General features: G+C 35.7%; 1 protein-coding gene across 4 annotated transcripts in view; it reads left to right on the top strand.

Moving 5' to 3' along the window:
- The window catches only part of DMXL2 (Dmx like 2), a gene marked incomplete at its 5' end in the record, with an annotated part of 55,992 nt that overhangs the window by 7,583 nt on the left and 28,844 nt on the right, over window positions 1-19,565 (top strand). For all 4 annotated transcript variants that reach the window (XM_080626266.1, XM_080626265.1, XM_080626264.1 and 1 more), the window contains 14 exons: window positions 4,021-4,146; window positions 5,885-5,956; window positions 6,789-6,867; window positions 7,470-7,623; window positions 8,581-8,647; window positions 10,157-10,335; window positions 11,057-11,240; window positions 12,217-12,391; window positions 13,175-13,408; window positions 14,515-14,792; window positions 14,972-15,668; window positions 17,130-17,251; window positions 18,300-18,389; window positions 19,390-19,507. In XM_080626266.1, coding sequence (XP_080482392.1) covers window positions 4,021-4,146; window positions 5,885-5,956; window positions 6,789-6,867; window positions 7,470-7,623; window positions 8,581-8,647; window positions 10,157-10,335; window positions 11,057-11,240; window positions 12,217-12,391; window positions 13,175-13,408; window positions 14,515-14,792; window positions 14,972-15,668; window positions 17,130-17,251; window positions 18,300-18,389; window positions 19,390-19,507 — 2,575 coding nt within the window. The remainder of the gene's footprint in view (window positions 1-4,020; window positions 4,147-5,884; window positions 5,957-6,788; window positions 6,868-7,469; window positions 7,624-8,580; window positions 8,648-10,156; window positions 10,336-11,056; window positions 11,241-12,216; window positions 12,392-13,174; window positions 13,409-14,514; window positions 14,793-14,971; window positions 15,669-17,129; window positions 17,252-18,299; window positions 18,390-19,389; window positions 19,508-19,565) is intronic.

Below are 19,565 nucleotides of genomic sequence, written 5' to 3'. Positions count from 1 at the left end.
TTCTCTTAGAAGTTATCAGTGACATTAGAAATGGAGTTTGGCAGATACTCCATGTGGGTGGTTTTTACTGCAATTCTTTCATTCAGTGACTGCGTATAATTCTGTTTATTTAAGAACTCTATGCTGCTCTCATCCACAACAGTATCTCAGCATCTTATTTTCAATCTTCTGTTTTTGTATAGCTTACTGATTTTCCATTCCTTTCATCAGGCTATGCAGACTGCTGCCACAAATATTGTGGCCACTGTTATTTCTGGCAGGAGATGTCTGTAGAGGCATGAATGATCTTCCGGAAGATGTTGTCAGCTGAATCATAGAATCATAGAATAGTTAGGGTTGGAAAGGACCTTAAGATCATCTAGTTCCAAACCCCCTGCCATGGGCGGGGACACCTCACACTAAACCATGCCACCCAAGGCCTCATCCAACCTGGCCTTGAATGCCACGAAGGATGGAGCATTCACAACCTCCCTGGGCAACCCATTCCAGTGCCTCACCACCCTTACAGTAAAGAATTTCTTCCTTATAGCAAATCTAAACTTCCCCTGTTTAAGTTTTAACCCGTTACCCCTTGTCCTGTCACTACAGTCCCTGATGAAGAGTCCATCCTTGTAGGCCCCCTTCAGATACTGGAAGGCTGCTCTGAGGTCTCCACGCAGCCTTCTCTTCTCCAGACTGAACAGCCCCAACTTTCTCAGCCTGTCTTCATATGGGAGGTGCTCCACTCCCCTGATCATCCTCGTGGCCTCCTCTGGACTTGTTCCAACAGTTCCATGTCCTTTTTATGTTGAGGACACCAGAACTGCACACAATACTCCAAGTGAGGTCTCATGAGAGCAGAGTAGAGGGGCAGGATCACCTCCTTCGACCTGCTGGTCATGCTCCTTTTGATGGAGCCCAGGATACAGTTGGCTTTCTGGGCTGCAAGCGCATACATCCTTAAAGGAAGTAATGATGTTAAATATTATGACACTTCCCTGTTCTTTGCCCCTCTAGGGTTCTTCTACTGCATTACCAGCTTAAGGAGTGAAAGGACAAAATGAAAAGAGGATTTAATAGAAATGTGTTCTGTTCAAGTATAAACATGTTCAATATATTGAGTATATAAGAAAAGCCTCATAAAAGTAATCAAATGGAAAACTTGGTTTTAGATGTAAAAAATACAGAAATATCTTCCAGTACATTAAAGTATATTGATATTTTTTGTTTTGAGAAATTTGGAGACTTTAAATGTGAAAAAGTGGGCACATTAAAAGGAGGGGGCACCTTTTCTCAAAGGTTATGATAAATGTACTTCTTAAAGTAAATTTAAGGTTTAAGGTAAATATACTTTAATATACTGTCAAGAAATGAGACACATTCGCAGAATGAATATCTACACTGAGAAAATTACTTTCAGAACCAAGAGACAGCACTTGCTGAAGGCTGATACCCTGCTGTTGGAAATGTGTTCCGACTAAGCTTCCTAACAGACTGGATCCTCTCTGCTGGCATGACACTTAGGTGTGCTGAGTCACTTGTTGGTGCAGTGCCAAACACAGGCAATGAGTAGGAGGGATATGGATGACAGTAATAAAAGTACCCTCAGGAAAGAGAACTCTGCATCTCGATGATTCTTTAAGAAGAAAAAAACCCAAACCACTGTAAACCACGTTTTTAGTTCACAACCATGTTTTTAACTTAACTTTGTAAAAATGTGCTGAATAGTATAATTAGCCAAAAAAAAATGTACTGCTTTGTCACTGTAATACAAAGTGCATATAAGGGACAGGAGGGAAACTAAAATGTTTTAAAAGGAAGACATTGAATTGTTTTGCACAAAGTCAATGGACATAATTGGGTATTTTCTGTTTCATGTGTTATTAACTATACACACACATAAAAACATGCATGTTTGAGAATAGTAAGCATAAGCCAATTAAAGTTGAGAAGTCTTTTCCTTTGCCTATGTCATTTTTGAGACACACATCCCTATCTCCTGCCAACAGGATTGAAACTGGAGGTAAACTATGTTTAGTTTAGTTTGAAATTTGCCAGTCAAGTTATCAAAACTGACAGTGAAAAGATAGGGAATCAGAAAGGTTTAAGACCTTGCTTGAAGTGGATCTGTACCTTTTTTTACTGTATTAGATAACAATTTAAATCATCTCTTTTAGTAGATTTGTTTTAGTACTTATGAGACAGACTGTTGAAAAAAAGGTCTTTCAATCCTTTGCTGTTTTAACTGTTCACCCTTTGAAATAAATGGGAGAATCAATTGCTTTTGAACATAAAAATTCTGAATAAGTTATTGGAACAAGAAGACCTGCTTTTGTTTTTCTGTCTGCCTATGGACATTCACATCCTGGTCTCCATCATTTTCCTCTGTACTTGTGTACATTTGCTGGCCTGTCCAGCACTCCATGCCACTGATGGAGTTTGTTTTGCAACAAATTTCAATATTAAAAAGATAGGAAAACAAGAAAACAAGGAGACTTTCTGTTCAACGCCACAATCCCATTTTTCTTTCTCTTACTTTCTGGAAATAATCCTATTCCATTCTAATAACAACTGATTCCCTTCCAATTGTATCTAATAATTGCATAGCCCAATCATCAGAGAGCTGGGATATTCTGTTACATAGATAATCTCCCTCTAACAGCAGTTGGTTTTTTTCCCTCTTCTGCTTACACTGCGACTAACTCTAGTATCAGTTCCTCAGACCTTCCCAGAACAACGGCTGTGAGCTTGAGGACTCAGACAACACTGTTTCACTTTGTTTTTATGAGATGACCTTGGAAATCTTTCAGACAATCTATGTTTTGAACAGTTTTCATTTTTTTGTGCAATTGTATAGTGTGTTAATTTCTGAGGCCTGAGTTTCTGCTTCATTGCCTTTATTGCTGTTCCTTTATTGGTTTTAGCAGTGACTGTACTTTAACTAAATTAAACCTTTTTCTTCAGACTTTCTCACTTGTTGCTCCTTCCCAGGAGGATTAGAAGTAGATGTAGACGGTCATGAGACCTAAATTGTGCATTCTAGTTTCATCTTGCACTATTCTCTTCATGTACACATCAATGAGCATTGATCCTGTAAATCTACAGAAATACGTCTCATACACTTCTAAAAAATAATACAGGTAGCCTTTAAACTGATTGATCTTAAAGGAGAGGGCTAGGACTCAGGAATTTGGAAATTCGCCTGTGAAAGAAGCAGGGGACAAGTTAAAATGCCAAAGTAATTTTGTACGATCTGAAATTGACTGTCGAGGACTTGTACCGTCTGCTTAATTCACCTCTTGTAAAATTTCTGCCTACTGTATTGGAATTGGCGGAAAACTTACTTTAAGGAAAGAGAATTGTAGCTATAAATGTTTACTTTAGAAAGGCTTATTGGTAGACAGATGCTAGAGAGGATTTCTCTGCCTGAATGTGGGAGTCAGTAGAACAGATCATCTGGAGTGATTAGCTTTTTAGAATACTCTGACACACTAGGACAGGTGAAGGTTGGCAGGCAGATATATGTAATTTATTCTCTCAATAGCTGCAAGCTGTCATTGTTCTATAACTTATTCTTAAAAAAAAAATAAAGTGGAGGCACACATATTTAAGAAATTTATATGCAAATTCAGTTAGTCCACCCAAACAGCAGACTCTTGGCTGCCTTGCTGTAAGAGACAACAAGGAGGAGATTAAAAAACCCAAACATCTAAAACCTGAAAAAAAAAAAAATGAAAGTTCTCAAAACAAATGAATATATGAAAGTATAAACAGAGCTTGAGTTCTAGAGTAAGTTTGAGGCTTGCTTTGTTTGGGTTTTGTACTGGTTTTGTTTGCTGTGATTTAAGCCCTGGAAGATTTAAGGCCTCCTTTGCTACTTGTTGCTTATTCTCCCAGTGCTACTGAATTGGTTAGGATAAACCTGCTACATAATAACATCTTGTTTCAATGGAGATTTTCACAGAGCTCTCAAACTTGTCTAATACACATTCAGTTTTTCAAATTAATTTTTTAATTGTATTTCTTTTTCAAATATTTCAGGCATATGGCTCTGGCTGTGACATTGTTATTCTGGCAGATGACTTTGAATGTGTGCAAATTATTCCTGGTGCTAAACATGGAAATATCCAGGTCAGTTGTGTGGAGTGCTCCCAGCAACAAGGCAGGGTAAGGATTTTAATAAATTTCTATAGTTTTGGTTTTTTTAACAGAATACTCTAAATGAAATAAACAGCAATATAATACATTAATGTTGCTAATGAGTTAATTTAATGGCAAAGATCTTATTTTACTGATCTGTAACTTTGAGTAACACTTTGAGGTTTGTGTTACTCAGAGAATTGTTTCAATTTAATAGTTGTTTGGTTTGTTGGTTTTTTTTGGGGGGGGGGGAGAGGGTAGACATTTTGTAACAATGGGTTTTATTCCTTTCCAGGACCTGCAATAACAGGTCTAACAAAATGTGAAAATGTGTATTAGTTATAGTATAGTATCAGAACTGGAATGGTACTGAAATGTTTGTTATTGTTTCCACTATTGTATACTTTCATCTAGCTAGAGAACATACAGATAAATATTCATGTATACATATATATACACACATATGTGTAAGTGGGTGTTTGTGTCCTGCAAAGCAATGAATTAAAAATACTTTATTTTTCAGAAAAGCTTAAGCATGTTCAATGTGTTTAGAAGTGCTACAGTATGAGCAGTCACAACTGCGAGGGCCCTTACCTGGCTATGTGGTTTTATTTTTAATCCCTAAACAATGCTAAAGAAACAGTTCATGTTACTGGGAAAAACTTATAAGTTATGGTAATGCACTGAGCAAATTTTGTTTGTCAGTTGTCACTGCCTACTAATATTAGCTAGTTAAAAGTTAGTTGCAGTATTGAGAAAGCCCTAGTTAGGGTTTGGGCAGGTTTAGCCGGCAAGGCACCTCCACAGCAGCCAGGCAGTCCCACTAGGACTGGAAGAGAGATTCCAGCTGCACAGGTGGCCTCTGCAAGATCATCATGACCCCCTGGATGGTTCTGCATTCAGGACTCTGAACTCAAGGACTGTTGTTTTCTGTAGGAGTGTGTTGTTGCAGCCTCCTTCCCCTGCCCTGAAGAGGAAATAAGATTTCATAATAAATATTTTGAAACTTTTACATCATTTCTGTATTGGGGAAACCAGATCCTGAGTGGGAAGAACTGAGACAGTCTTTTAAGAATCTTTTAAGGAAGGACAAGGATTTTTAAAGATAGTCAGAAGTACTGATAAACACATGAGTATTAGCAACCTGACCAGATAGATTCCTAATAAAGACCATTTTGTGTAGGGAGGTTTCTGTGAAATAAGTGGGTAAAAGAAATTGAGGGGTTCAGTGGTGCAAGTACTTCAGTTTTTCCATTTACCATTTGTCTTCCTCAAAACATACTTAAGTATTCAAAATAGAATTACATTTCTTCCCATTTCTCATAATTATTGTTCAGTGATACAGAATGGAATCTGGGAACACAGAGATCCAGTCACTAATAATTCATTTATTAGTTAGCTGTGAAGTAGACAGAACATAAGCAGAAGTAGTGAAGGCATCAGCTTTCCCTTACGCATTAACAGTAGTTACCCTAGAAGAATGTATTAGATCTGACAGTGTTTATCCCACTGAACAAAGTGTCTTCCCTACTCAAAGTTAAAATCTTAAAGATGGGCTTGTTCAGAAGAATGTATTTCTCAACTTCCTTAAGAAAGTAGACGTATAACATAATTAATGACATTTGGATTAATTTCATTTTTCTTGAACAATGACACATAGAAGAGGTACTGGAAGTTCTTTAGCTATTTTGGAATACTGAGGAGTGGTTATACTTATCTCCTAACCTTACAGTTTGAGTCTTCAATTTTACTTTTTTCTTTCCAGATTGCAGCATCATATGGGAATGCTGTTTGCATTTTTGAACCGCTTGGTATAAATTCTCATAAAAGAAATAGTGTAAGTATGTGTTTCATGACTGCAATTTGGTTTAGGCTCTTAGAAGAGGCAAAAGTCTGTCTGCCAGTTATTAAATTACATTGGCACACGAAGGACTAATGGATAAACGTTTTCCACCATCCATAATAAAATTGGATGTGTAGTCTTCCACTGCATGAATCAGACTGGGGTCTGCACATCTGCTAAGTTCACAATAACATCTTGAATCTCATACTAGAATGACACAGTGACACGTTTGTGATTCTATAGCTTGAAGAGATCATCAGATTTGTGATACAGAAATATGACTTAGACTTGTATACATGTACCCAGGCTTGTATTAACTGCACAGCCATAGCTGAGCACTCAAGCATTAAGTATGTTCTTGGTATGGTAAATGCTCCATCCCTGGCAGTGTTCAAAGCCAGGCTGGACAGAGTCTTGGGCGACATGGTCTAGTGTGAGGTGTCCCTGCCTATAGCAGAGGGGTTGGAACTAGATGATCTTAAGGTCCTTTCCAACCCTAACTATTATGTGATTCTCAAGCAGGTTTCACAATCTTTGTTCCATCTATACTGACATCCTGTATACTGTTACAAATATATGACCTAGCTAAAGTAATCGATGTACATATTTATATCTGTGACAGGTCCTGGTGTGATTCAGAGAGCATTTTAATTTTTATAAAACAATTAAAGAAATTGTTAAAGCTAGATTCAGCCATCTGCCACGGGGTCCTGAATGATTTTGCAACAGGCTTAATATCAGTTTCATAGGGAAAGAATAAAATACCAATACCTTCGTATTTTGCTGTTGATGTGAGAATTAATCCTTTACTGTTTTTGAACCACAGCAACTAAAGTGTCAGTGGCTTAAAACTGGGCAATTCTTCCTCAGTTCTATGACTTATAACCTGGCATGGGATCCTCAAGGTAATGTGAAGTTTATGAAGTATTTGTTCAACATTTATAGTTAGGAGACCTTGTACACAAACTGTTGTTGTAGTAAAGTGAGAACATGAATACGCAAATTTTAGATTATCTGTTCTCAGGCAAGGTTGCATAAAATGCGAGGCTACATTTAACATCTCTGAAGATGCTGTGCCAAGTGTTTGAATCTCTTATGCAAGATCTTAGTTTGGGAATCACAGTGTTAAGTTGTTAACTGACTTAAATTACCATAGATAATCATGTAGACGTAATTTTATCACAATTAAAATCAGCAGTGTACACGGACACAGATTTTTATAAGATGTGTATTTGAGATGTAATGTTGATTATTTAATATGATTTATCATTTGAAGTCACAAAAAAGCACTGATGTTCTTTCTTAAAACATACTATAAATTCAAAATGTTTTAATAAAAAATAGCTGTATAATATGATTGAATACCCTATCATATTTAAAACTGACTTTATAAAGTTGAGGTTTCAACCTGTTTTGAATAATTCTCAGCAAAACATGATGACAGGCTTAATCTTTCAATATACATGCATCATCTTGCCTTCACAGCTTTGCTATTACTCACTTTCAGGTAACAGACTGCTGACAGCAACTGACTTTTTGCAATTGTGGGCCCCTCCATCTAGTGACATTCTAGAAGAAGATGATGATGATCCTGACAATCAGGTCAAAGATGATAAAGTTCTTCCAGTTCTAAATGACTGGAAATGTGTCTGGCAGTGCAAGTGAGTGAGATAATTTTTATTTTAAGACAAATTGCAGTGCCACCTCATTTATAAACTGTATCTTCTTTCCAAAACCATATTTTAAAATGTGCTTTTAAATCAGCTTAAAATGCCATAAAAACCCAAATTATGTAAGTTGTTCCAAATAAAAATTCCTCACTTTTGCAATGACCTATCACCAGACGAGCTAGTCAAAGGCTTACCCAGACGGTAGCACTGGCAGTGTATCAAAATTATCTCTGTTTTCTTCAAAAGTAGCATTGAGATATTGGATAAGGCTGAACAGAGGAGCAGTAGCTGGCAGATATGCTACACTGATAAAGATGAGAGCTGCTTTTTGAATGTTAGCCAGAGGCTCCCAAAACTTTTTGCCCAGTTCTATTTGAGATCCATGTTACAGAAGTGCTTCATGATCAGCCATTTCTATAAACATACATGCAGACTTGGGAAGCAGCTGCCTATGAACCTGTTTTCTCTTGACTTTTTATAAGCCATTTTAGATTTTGTGCCCACAAAGCACTGTATAGGCTACTTTCCTCTTTCAGGCAGCAGACCCTTAAGCTGTAGTCACAGACAAATAGTATCACAAATTATCTAGATGATCCTCACTTTTATTTCTTCCTATGATTTATCTTCACTGGGAGTAGAGGAGTAGGTGGGACAAACTTCTGTGATCTCATTGGATGTAGCCTAGGCTTGCCATACTTAAAACAGTGTATTTTATGGGCTGTTTTTCTGTAAAATTTTTAAAATACTAATTATTCTGTTTCATTGTAGAAAATACTTCTTCTGATTCTGCCATTTCTAAAGTATGCTTAAAGTAACAACTATGAAACACTAATACATTTCATTTCAGTAATGAACAGTAGTATTTAATCAACTGAATATATATGGAATAATACTGTGGAATAAATAGACTTTACTTACAACTTAAAACTTTACTCTTGTATTCTTTAGGACTGCAGTATCAGTACATTTGATGGCATGGTCTCCTGATGGTGAATACTTTGCAACAGCTGGGAAAGTAAGGACAAAAAAAGAATAATTGAAGAAGTGATTGCAATGTTTTTTATTTGTTTAACAAAAAGATACCTTTTGAACTGATAATATGTACAGCTCAGTGCACAAATTAGAAAAGATTTTCTCTTTAGTGAATTCTGGGTTCAGTTATCAGTTCTTAACTTCCATTTCAGGTTGCAGTATTTTTTGTCAAATTGCTATTCAAGCTAAGTTTTCAATTAATAATTCTCTTTCTTGCCACCCTCTCATTTGAGTGATTCCCTTTGGTTTTCAAGTCTGGTTAGGTAAGCATTTATTGCTTGCACTTAATGTTGGTTGAACAATTAGATGAATTTTGAGAAGCTTTGTTTTCCTGCACTTACTAAAGAGGACAACTGAATCATGAGCTATGTTGTTTTATAACTAAACTCTTACTTTCAACTCCTTAATAATTACTACGTATAGAATCACTATGGTTAGAAAATGATAAAAAATTTGCTTCGTTCTGTATTTCCCATAAATATACTTTTATATAGCTAAGTATTTGGTGAATTAGATGAGGCAGATGGTTCCAGAATTTTCTGTCTGTAGGACAGTTCTATTCTGTCTGTAGAACATGTTAGTTGTTTCGTGAGACAGATATACAGCCCTGATCATAATGCTTAACAGGGCTGCCTGTCAGACTTCCTCCTTGCAAAGTGTGTAGTCAGATAGTGTACTTTTTGATACTTGTCAGGAAATACTATCTCATATCTACACTCCGAGGTTTGTAATTCATATATTTATTTTATTCTGTATCACCATTCCAGCAACAAGTCCTGATATCCAGGGATGTGGCATCCAGCTGTGTACAATTACTGTAGCCATATTAGTAATGTGGACCTTAGCTCACATCAGTATAGTCATACTCCAGTCTCACTTATCAGCATTAATAGTATTGCTGTTTCAGCATTTCACTTCTGTTTCAATTAATTATGTCAGTGGTGCCCAACCATTTAAACCAGGAAGGTAGCATAGGCTGCGATGGTGGAGGGTAAGGTTGTAATATGCATCTGCTCCTCCACTCTGTGCCTGTACTCGGTAGGTACAGTGCTTTCCATGAAAGTCAGGCTTCCTGTGCATGGGAACCAACATGAGTTGTCTCAGTGGAGAAACTGACTGTTAATGAGCTTAATATTGTAGTGTTAGTAGCAGCCTGTTTCTGGCTTCTATCTTTGCAGGGAAGTGGACATGGCATTTAAAGCATGCATATGTGCTAAGCAGAAAATGCACAGTGAACCAAGAGAAAAGTAGGGGGCCAACTGGACTGCAAGAAAAAGTCCTTATAGAAATGGAATATTGCCAGTAGAATATTTCTTCAGTCTGTAGCTTATTCCAGTAGGACCATCAATTAAATAAGTGGTCTCAGAAATGGGTTGTCTGAAAAAGTGCAAATAGTACCAGAACAGCAGTTTCATTATTATTTGGGACTTTATTTTTGTGATATCTTTAATTATAGCTAGCTAACCCCATGGTTTTTTATTGCGTTACCTAGAATGACTGCCTCTTAAAAGTTTGGTATCCTATGACTGGTTGGAAGTCATCTCTTCTGCCTCAAGAGAACGAAGAAAAGAAAAAAAGCTCAGGGGTTGTCAACTTCGCATTTGTTTATTTGGCGCATCCTCGAGCAGTGACAGGATTTTCGTGGCGTAACATTAGCAAGTACATGCCCAGGTTCGAAAGTTTTCTTTTTAAAAAAACCCAGGCAAGGCTTTGAACAAGTATTTTTTTAACACTTCGGTTGACGTTTGGCCATCAAGAGCATGATTAGATTTCTCTGCTTGTACTTGGAGGAAATAAAACATATGAACATCTTCCCATAAGCTTTTGTATTACCTAGTACAATAGTGATAGTCATGTTAACAGGTGAGATTTATTCTAAAATATAGTCTAAACTTTAGTGCCTTCTCAAGGTATGCCAGGAAGCATGAATATAAAGGTCTGTCTTCACCAGTTGGTGCTATGACATTGGAAATAAAATACTTTTTTAAATGATCAGCATTTAGTAAGCTAATTTGTATTATATATACTGGTTATTAATTAGTTGTTCAATTTCACTTTTAGTTATTTAGTAAAAATTATGCATTCTTCACATTCAGTCCAACAAGTCAGGTAGTTCAGGCAGTTTGATAACTGCAGTTTTATGATAACTGTTGCATTTATCAAATAATAATCATTCCATGTTCACTTGCACTTTTGCCAACAATCAGTATAGGTTTTGCCAAATCCAGTATGGGTTTACCAGCATGCCAGAAATCACTAATGATATAAAAACTTTAGTTAGCGGAGAGGCAGAAATTTGGATGAAACAACAACTACTCTTCCCTAATTTCCGCTGTGTCCATATAGCTAATTTAACTGCACTGAGTAGTAACCTTGATATGTCTATTGTTAGGGGTTTGGTCTGTAATGTGTTACTCACGTCTTGTCTTGATGGCATCTGTCGGCTTTGGTCAGAGACATTGTTACCAGAAGATACTCTTCTTGGTGAGCAGATCTGTGAAACCAGCACTTCCAGCATTAGCAGCACCGTCTCTCAATCTGGAAAGCAAAAGGACAGTATACAGCAGGCACTTGAGGTACAAGTAAATACTTGTCACTTTTTTATTTCAAGATTTTTAAAATTTAAATGCTTTAAAGGATGTAGAACTCTATGAATGTGTATTATCTAGTTCTTACAAGGATAAAAATAGTCTGAATTATTACATACCAGTTTTTGAAGTTTGTTAGTAAACAATGAAGAAAGCAGACTTTGCAACTCTGCACTCAAGCTCTGTGTTCTTAAAACTCAACCTACTTTTTCTATACCTAATAGTGATGAGACGATGTTTAATATGGAATAGTGATAGTTTCATTCTGATTGGCTCTGAAAGTCTGTAATTATAGAAACAGAGAAAGCAGTAAATAAAATCTTTTAATTTTTAGTTATCTGATTTTTGATAACTGCATTTCCAAAAAGTGGTACTATACTATAGGGCGCAAAATTTCAGTGGCAGTCATATCAAGTCTATTGAGTTTACAGTAAGAGAAAACCTATCAATATAAAACCAAGAAAATAAAAAACCAAACACCCCACTATTCATTTGTAGACTATTACAGTCTGATGAAATTCTTACTTCTTATATATCATGACTGTCAACAAATAGGGAAAGTGGAACCAAATATGCTTTGGGCTGTTCAATCAGTTGTGCTCTCAGCAGTTTTCTATTCACAAAAATAATTCATTATAAAATTACATTGGAAAGGTTACTTTAGGAAAGGTTGCTTTTAGATTGCAATAATCTTGTTTATGAAAGTTACACAAAATAGTGTGTATTTTTGTGTTGTTGTTTTAGCAGATATTAACGTAACTTTCAGAAGACCGTTAGAAGAGCTTTGCCTTTAGCTAGAACTGATGTATATAAGTGTTATTAATATCTGCTGAAATATATTTTAAGTAATCCTTTTCAAATTAATCTTCACATCTTACATAGAAAGAAGTTAAAAAGCTTTAGGCTTTACTAAGTGTGAATTTTTACCTTACAGTTTTTCTTTTTTTTTTTATAAATATACCAGACAATTCATGAGTTGAAAAATGTGAGAAAAGGACAAAGGAGGTCGTCAGTTCTTGTTACCCATACAGATGTATTGCCAGATCAACAGGGTACTCATGAAGTTCAGCGTCACATTTCACATCACGCAAATGCACTTGGTCACTTCCACATAGCAGCAAGCATCAACCCTAATACAGGTGAAATATTACAACTATTTATTAAACTGTAATAATATATTTACACAAAATGGACAAAAAAAAGGGGAGGGGAAGAGGGGACAGAGATGTACATTGTTTGCTTTACCTAATTGAATACAGGGAATTTGTAGGAAGACTTATTTCACAAGCCTGTTAATTCTCATAGTTTTGTAAGACAAATGAGGTTAAATTTATTCTGAATACCTTCAGAACTTCTAAAAGCCAATTGAGTTCATCTTTCTTTGCATGTTAGAAAGCAAAAGAAACCTAAATTGCATGTTTGCTTGGTGTTACATTGTTGGGTTTTGGGAGGCAGTGGTATAGGATGGATAGAGTATTTGTGTCCTACAGAATAGAAAATGAATTAAGATTTTTTGTCAGGAAACCAGCTGCTTTTTATAGAATAATGCAGAATATTCTAAACAAGTGAAAGGCTAAAGAGCAATCATGTTCATTACCTTAAATCTGTATGTGAAATGACAATACTGCAACATATGAAATTGCCCAGTTAGAACTATTGAGTATCATTTATCATCCTCATAAGTATTAATTTTCATGTAAATTTATTGACTTTAACTTATAATTCTTTTTAATTTCAATTGCATGTAAAAACTTGATCTGTATCCTACCTTTTCTGATCTTACAGGCACAAATTATAATTTTTAGGTTCTACCTAAAATAATCTAAATGTCTTAAGAAATCTGTGTGTATGTGTTATATATATATGTTAAAGGTGAGCAGTTTAATATATAGCTTTTTTTATTTGTTTAAAAATATCCACAGATATTCCATCAGTCTTGGCTGGAACAGCTTTTAATATAGATGAAGGAAATGGAGGCTTCGTTGTTCACTGGTTGAATAATAAAGAATTTAATTTTACATCCTCTATTGAAGTGTTTATGCAGCATCTAAGAAAAATTTCTGAACAACAAGTAGAACAAGATTTTGATGTTGAGGCTGAAGAGGAAGAAGAAATGGAAGAAAAAGAGAAAGGTTTACATATGAAATTAGATCATGGTTAGTAATGTTGAGATATGTAGCACAAGAATTATTTTGAAGTGCATTAATGCAATAATTAATGCATTTATTTACCACAAGAATGAAAGTGCTAACATCACTAACCTGAAATAGACATTTACAGTTGAAATTTTGACTGCTGTAATTGTAGGCATGAAAAATGCAGTGATGTACTCTGTTGGAATGCAATAGTGATATACAGAGTGAAAAAGAAAGGTAGCTTTGGTCTTTCATTTCCATTTTGAATATATTCCACTGAGCTATGAAATCATGATTAAGACCTGCTCTCTATTTACCTTACTATCTGATTGTCAGTAATGACAAACCAGTTTATGGCAAGCCTGAAGTAGGGTTGGACATGGCTCCATTTTAATGCAACTTCAGTGTTTCCAGTACTGGTAAGATTTACATCTTAAGCTTTAGACCATGTGATGATGCCAATTGTAGCTGTTCACAAAGCAACAGAGAGACTATTTTGAAATTAATGGTGAAAAAGTGTCCTACCAGAAATATCTTACATTGCTGTAGGAGGGTCACTTGGTCAGTAAGCATGTGTAAAAATCTAAATCTGTTTACAGAAACCAGGAAGACCCATTAGTGACAGTAAATTGATGATATTTTTTGTTCTTTATAATGCTTAGGTTCTTAAAATATAGATTACCAATGCAGTAGTTAAGTGTATGATAATTCTTACTGAACATGCAATACATTCTACTTTCTCAATATGATCACTGTGATCAATGGGATTTCATTATTACCTTCTAAATACAAACAACCACCCACATTAGTTTGAAACCAGCATTCGTATAAAATATGTGGGTTTATATACTTGACCAGAATAATCTTAGGCAGGGCATTACTGTTAAGTATCTGAATTTGTATGGTTATATTTATTATTATTTGTATTACATAGTCAGAAGCAATAGTCAAGGGCCAGACCCTCACATTTTTCAGCAGACAAAGAAAGGTGTTTCTACGCACGATGCACATGAATGTTCTTATCAGACGCTACTCTTAGCAGATAAGAAATATTATGTTGTTTTGAATAGAAACTAATGGGGAAATATTTTTAAGGCATTAAATGGCACATTTCTTTTCTGTTACAGACTTGTCTATAGATAGAGAATCAGAGACAGGGACTGGTACAGGATCTTCAGAACATGACGATGGAGAAAGAGAGGGAAGCCCCAAAACATCTCTACTAACAGGCCCATGCATGCCTCTTCCGACAGTTTTGTTAGATCAGAAAATTGAGTTGCTCGTAACTGAATGGAACAGAAATCCAGATATGCTTTTTACTATCCATCCCATTGATGGTACCTTTTTGGTGTGGCATGTGAAATACTTAGATGAATACACTCCGGGCATCTTTCGGCAAGTTCAGGTATTGTATATTTGAAAATGTTTTATTATTTATGATCTTAATCAACAATCATTGTGTCCTTTCTTTTATACCTGGACATCTGTATGAGCTTAAGTACTTCCTGTGAAACAGCTAATATTTATTTAGACTTAAGCTGCGGTGTTAAATTCTAATTGTCTTATTTTTATTTTTTCTTTTAGGTTTCATTTTCTTCTAGGATTCCTGTCGCATTTCCATCAGGAGATGCTAGCTCCCTTAGCAAAAATATTATGATGTATGCTTGCCCCGTCTTTGTGAAAGATGATAGTAATGCTGTCTATCAGAAGACAGTGGACTTTCCAGATAAGACTCTAGCAAATAAAGGATCAAGCTTTGACCAGGATAGTGCAAATGTGAATGTAATTTCTCCAAAAGTAATGATGGTTTCCAAACATATAGATGGCTCTCTAAATCAGTGGGCAGTTACTTTTGTTGATAAATCAGCTTTCACTTCTGTGCTAACCGTATCACATAAATTTAGGTACTGCGGTCACCGTTTTCATCTCAATGATCTAGCTTGCCATTCTGTTTTACCATTACTGCTAACATCTTCTCATCATAATGCTCTATTAACTCCTGAATCAGACAGTTCCTGGGACTCTGATAGGATAAACAGAAAAATGGATCCAGTTAAACATGTGAAAGGTTCTTCCAGGCAGCAGCTTAAAAATGCAGCAACCCGTACATTCCATGACCCAAATGCAATCTATAGTGAGCTGATTCTGTGGCGTGTAGACCCTATAGGACCTTTATCGTACACTGGAGGAGTATCTGAATTGGCTCGAATTAACTCTCTTCATACCTCCGCTTTCTCTAATGTAGCCTGGCTTCCAACACTTATTCCCAGCTATTGCCTTGGTGAGTATACTTAGCATGTTTCCATGTAGAGTTAACACTATGAGTTGTAGAATTAATTTGTCAAAATAAATTACTATTGTTATTTGGAGTATACTTATATTAACTTTTCATCAATTTCCTTGTATTATGCAAATTAAGTATTTTTATTCCATTTGAGGCTAAACAACTTCAAAACATTTCATCTGGTCTGAGTGTGCCCGTAGTTACTGTGAATCAGCTGACATTCAGTAACTTCTTTGTGCGAGTAAGTAATCATCGCACTCACAAAGAATAAGATGATCCCTTTCCTCAGTGCTTTAGGCAGCTTCACTGAGTGTTCTCTGTATTGCCATCGTATTAATAATGCAGATGTTCTGACAACTTGGGCATCTGGTTTGGTGACCACATACGGGTGCAGGAGGCGGTGAGTTGAGCAGAACTAGTATTTGGCCCACTTGAACATCTGATTAGTTGGGAAAGGTTTTCAGCCCAAATTTACATTTTGATATAATTTTGATAAAAAATATCAAAATCTTTTAACATGCTGGCTTAAAACTCTGCTTAGAAGATCCTGAAACAATACCCAAATTCTTCAGGCTGCCAGTGTTTTACAAAAGCCCCATTAGAACAGGGTACTTTTAAAGATACAGGCTACATGAACTTTAGAGAACTGCAACTACTTTTTCAGAGGTCAGGCAGTACATCATCTGATGTATAATGCCCTAGGATGGCTCTCCAGGTTTTGTATTTTAGGGCTTTCTACTGCAGTTAGGAAAATAGTTTCCAGTACTGGTAAGACAAAATAGTCTGTACAACTATGACTCTCCTCAGCCACTCAGATAATTATTTTTGAATAATCACAAGGATGCTGTTGCACTAAGCTGTCATCTTTGCATACAGTACTAAAACCGTCATTTTTGCGATGGATGTAACGTTTTTTTATTAATAATGCCAAGTTATTTTATTATGCTAAGGCCAGTCTGACCTTCGCGATGATAAAATAGGTGTAAAAGATGTTGTACAACTTCAAAAATTGTAAATATGCTTAATAAGCGTGTAACGTGTTTTATTTATAATAAATTCTTTTCTCTGCTTACATAGTAACATTCTGTGCTGTCTAAATCCCACAGTCTTCTAAACACAAATAACTACCTGCTTCCCTTAAGGAATAGCAACATTCCTTCAGGCGTACTACATAATGTTTTTTGTATGTGTGAACCATTATTTGTAAATATGAGTTCTACTTAGATTATTCAACTTTAATGAGGAATTTCAGTTACATAAATGAGCAGAAAGGGAGTTATTTCAGAATTCAGATAATGGTGGTTTAATGCACACATTTGCTTAGGTTTTTTGCTTCGATACTTTATGGAAATTATGTTAGAAATGGATTCAGATGCAGTGATGTGGAACGTAATAGATTACCCGATGCCATTTCACTGCCCCTTTTTTTAACTATTAAGTTTTTGTGTTTTCTATTAGGTACATACTGCAATTCTGCTAGTGCTTGTTTTGTTGCATCTGATGGCAAAAACTTGAGACTCTACCAAGCTGTTGTAGATGCACGAAAACTTCTAGATGAATTATCTGACCCTGAATCATCTGTAAGTTTTCTGTAGCAATGGTTTGAAAGTATTAAAACTACTTAAGGTAACTCCCCTCTTTAGTGGGGAGTTTGTCTTCACTTGGTTCTGTATAATTTTTTTGCCATTCTGTGTATAGGATCTTGTGCCGTATACCTTACATAATTTTATGGTTTGCATCTCTGTCTAAACATCAGCAGTCAGAAATACAGCTATTACTACTAAAAGCTGCTGCACTGAAACAAAATTCCCCTGACAGGCTTCCCCAGCCTGTAGCAGGTGGGGAAAGGAAAAATGGAATTTCTTTCTTTGTTTTCTTAAAAGATGGGAAGTCAGAGTAAGTGGGAAGGTCAAGACAGTAGAGCAGACTTAGATGTATCCGCCGAAGTTACATCTGTATATGAGGAAGGGCAGAGATGGTGGGATGAGGGAGAATTGGCAGGTTATTGCCAAGGGTAATATTAGTTCTTAATTTTTTCATCTCTCTTTAATATTTAATTTCTATAACTTTAAGCAAAATAAAGCCTGATCTTGCACTGTTATTGTATAAAGAAGCACATCTTTCCTTTTTTCCATTATTTTGTTATTTTCTAAGCTATCCTGCAAAGTAGAGCCTGTCAGTATTCAGATCAGCCTGAGGAATCCGTTCCAAGAGCAGTAATAGTGAACATTCCAGCAAAAATCAATAGAGCCTTCAGTTTATGTAGAAGCTATGCTGATTTTTTTTTACGTGTTGTGACAAAACCTGAAGCTTTAAACAGAAGTGAAGCAGTATATTTGACTTTCTCATGTCACAGACACCAAGTTATGTTATTAAACTATAAGTCTTTAAATAAACACTATTTAGTTCCCATTAAAACCATGTTCATGGTGCACTATCCCCATGAATAGCTACAGACACAACAGTGCAAATGTCTTAAGAAATGCTTTTTAAGTGACAACAGTAAGAACTCTGTTACAGTTTATGCTGACAAGGAAAATTAAAGCATCAGTTTATTGTGACTGCAATTTCCTTCTGTCCGAAGGAAAAATATACTGACTCCTCTAATTTATTTTTTTTCTGTTTCAGAAACTTATTGGGGAAGTGTTTAATATTGTGAGTCAACAATCTACTGCTCGACCAGGATGCATTATTGAACTTGATGCAATAACTAATAAAGTAAGTAAATGGTTAATTCTTTATGGGTTTCACATAAAGGTGTTTAGTAGCTCTGTCTGTTAATTAACATAAATAACTCTAATATAGCTATTCATTTTGAACAATGAGGAGGCAGCAGCATTATATCTTGTCCTTACTCACAGTTATTTTGACCAGACATGTTCCAGTGCTGTTTTGTGTTAGGAAGCAGCCTGTGAAAACAGTGTTTTACCATTTCTTAATTAGGTATCTGGATGTTTTTGACACATATAAAGAAGTAGTTCTCTATTTGTCAATAAATTTCCATGCTTTTAAGTATTAATCACATTGGATCTTCAATCTTAAGTTCAAATTTACAAAATACTTGTCAGGAATTTTTATAGATGAGTACAAAAAATACTCTCCATGTTTCTCTGGAAAAAGAGGGTGTTTTGCAGCATGAAAATTTAGCCATCTCTGTCTTTGAGGACATATTTTTCCTTGCCTGCAGAAAAGGATTTCGCTGCCAGCAGCCTCCTTTGTAGAGAGGTGGAGGTACTGCAAGGAAATCTGTTGCTGTCAGGAAGGACAGCTGTTGAGATATACAAGAGAAGGAAAATCTAAAAATCATTCCCTTTTTTTAGATTTCCTAAGCGGTTCACTGCAGACACGTCTTCCCCACTGAAAAGGGATAAAAGTCTGAGAGTTTTTCCCACTGTCATTTATTCAACACCTAAAGCAATAAAAACCAATCAGGTACTAATGCATCTGTCAATAACTGCTGCAAAAATGTTATTATAGAATGTGTCTAGCAGAGTAGATCTCAGTGAAATAATTTGCATATACAAACAATAGGTTCTAGAATATGCTGTTCTTAATATAAAAGGAAGACATACAGGTTTTCGGATGCATTAAGATAACTTTTAACATTATAAAAGAAAGTGATCCTCATCAGTAGCTAGATTGCAGGAAAGAAATAATTGCATTAGTACTAAATGTTGCCTTATTTTTCTGGAAGCATAACTATTGCTTAATATTTCAGTGTGGCTCAAACACACAACTGCTTCATGTCTTTCAAGAAGACTTCATTTTGGGATACAAACCACATAAGGAAGATGTGGAAGGGAAGGAAACTGAGATATTTTTCCAGCCATCACAAGGTACAGAATAAAAATAGCTAATATGAATGAAGTGTAGGTACTAGAAATGTTTTTTAAG

This window comes from Psittacula echo (genome assembly GCF_963264785.1).
Source record: "Psittacula echo genome assembly, chromosome: 10".
In the NCBI taxonomy this organism is placed as follows: domain Eukaryota; kingdom Metazoa; phylum Chordata; class Aves; order Psittaciformes; family Psittacidae; genus Psittacula; species Psittacula echo.
Note: the sequence above shows the minus strand (reverse complement) of the source record. Positions and strands in the feature narration are given on the sequence as shown.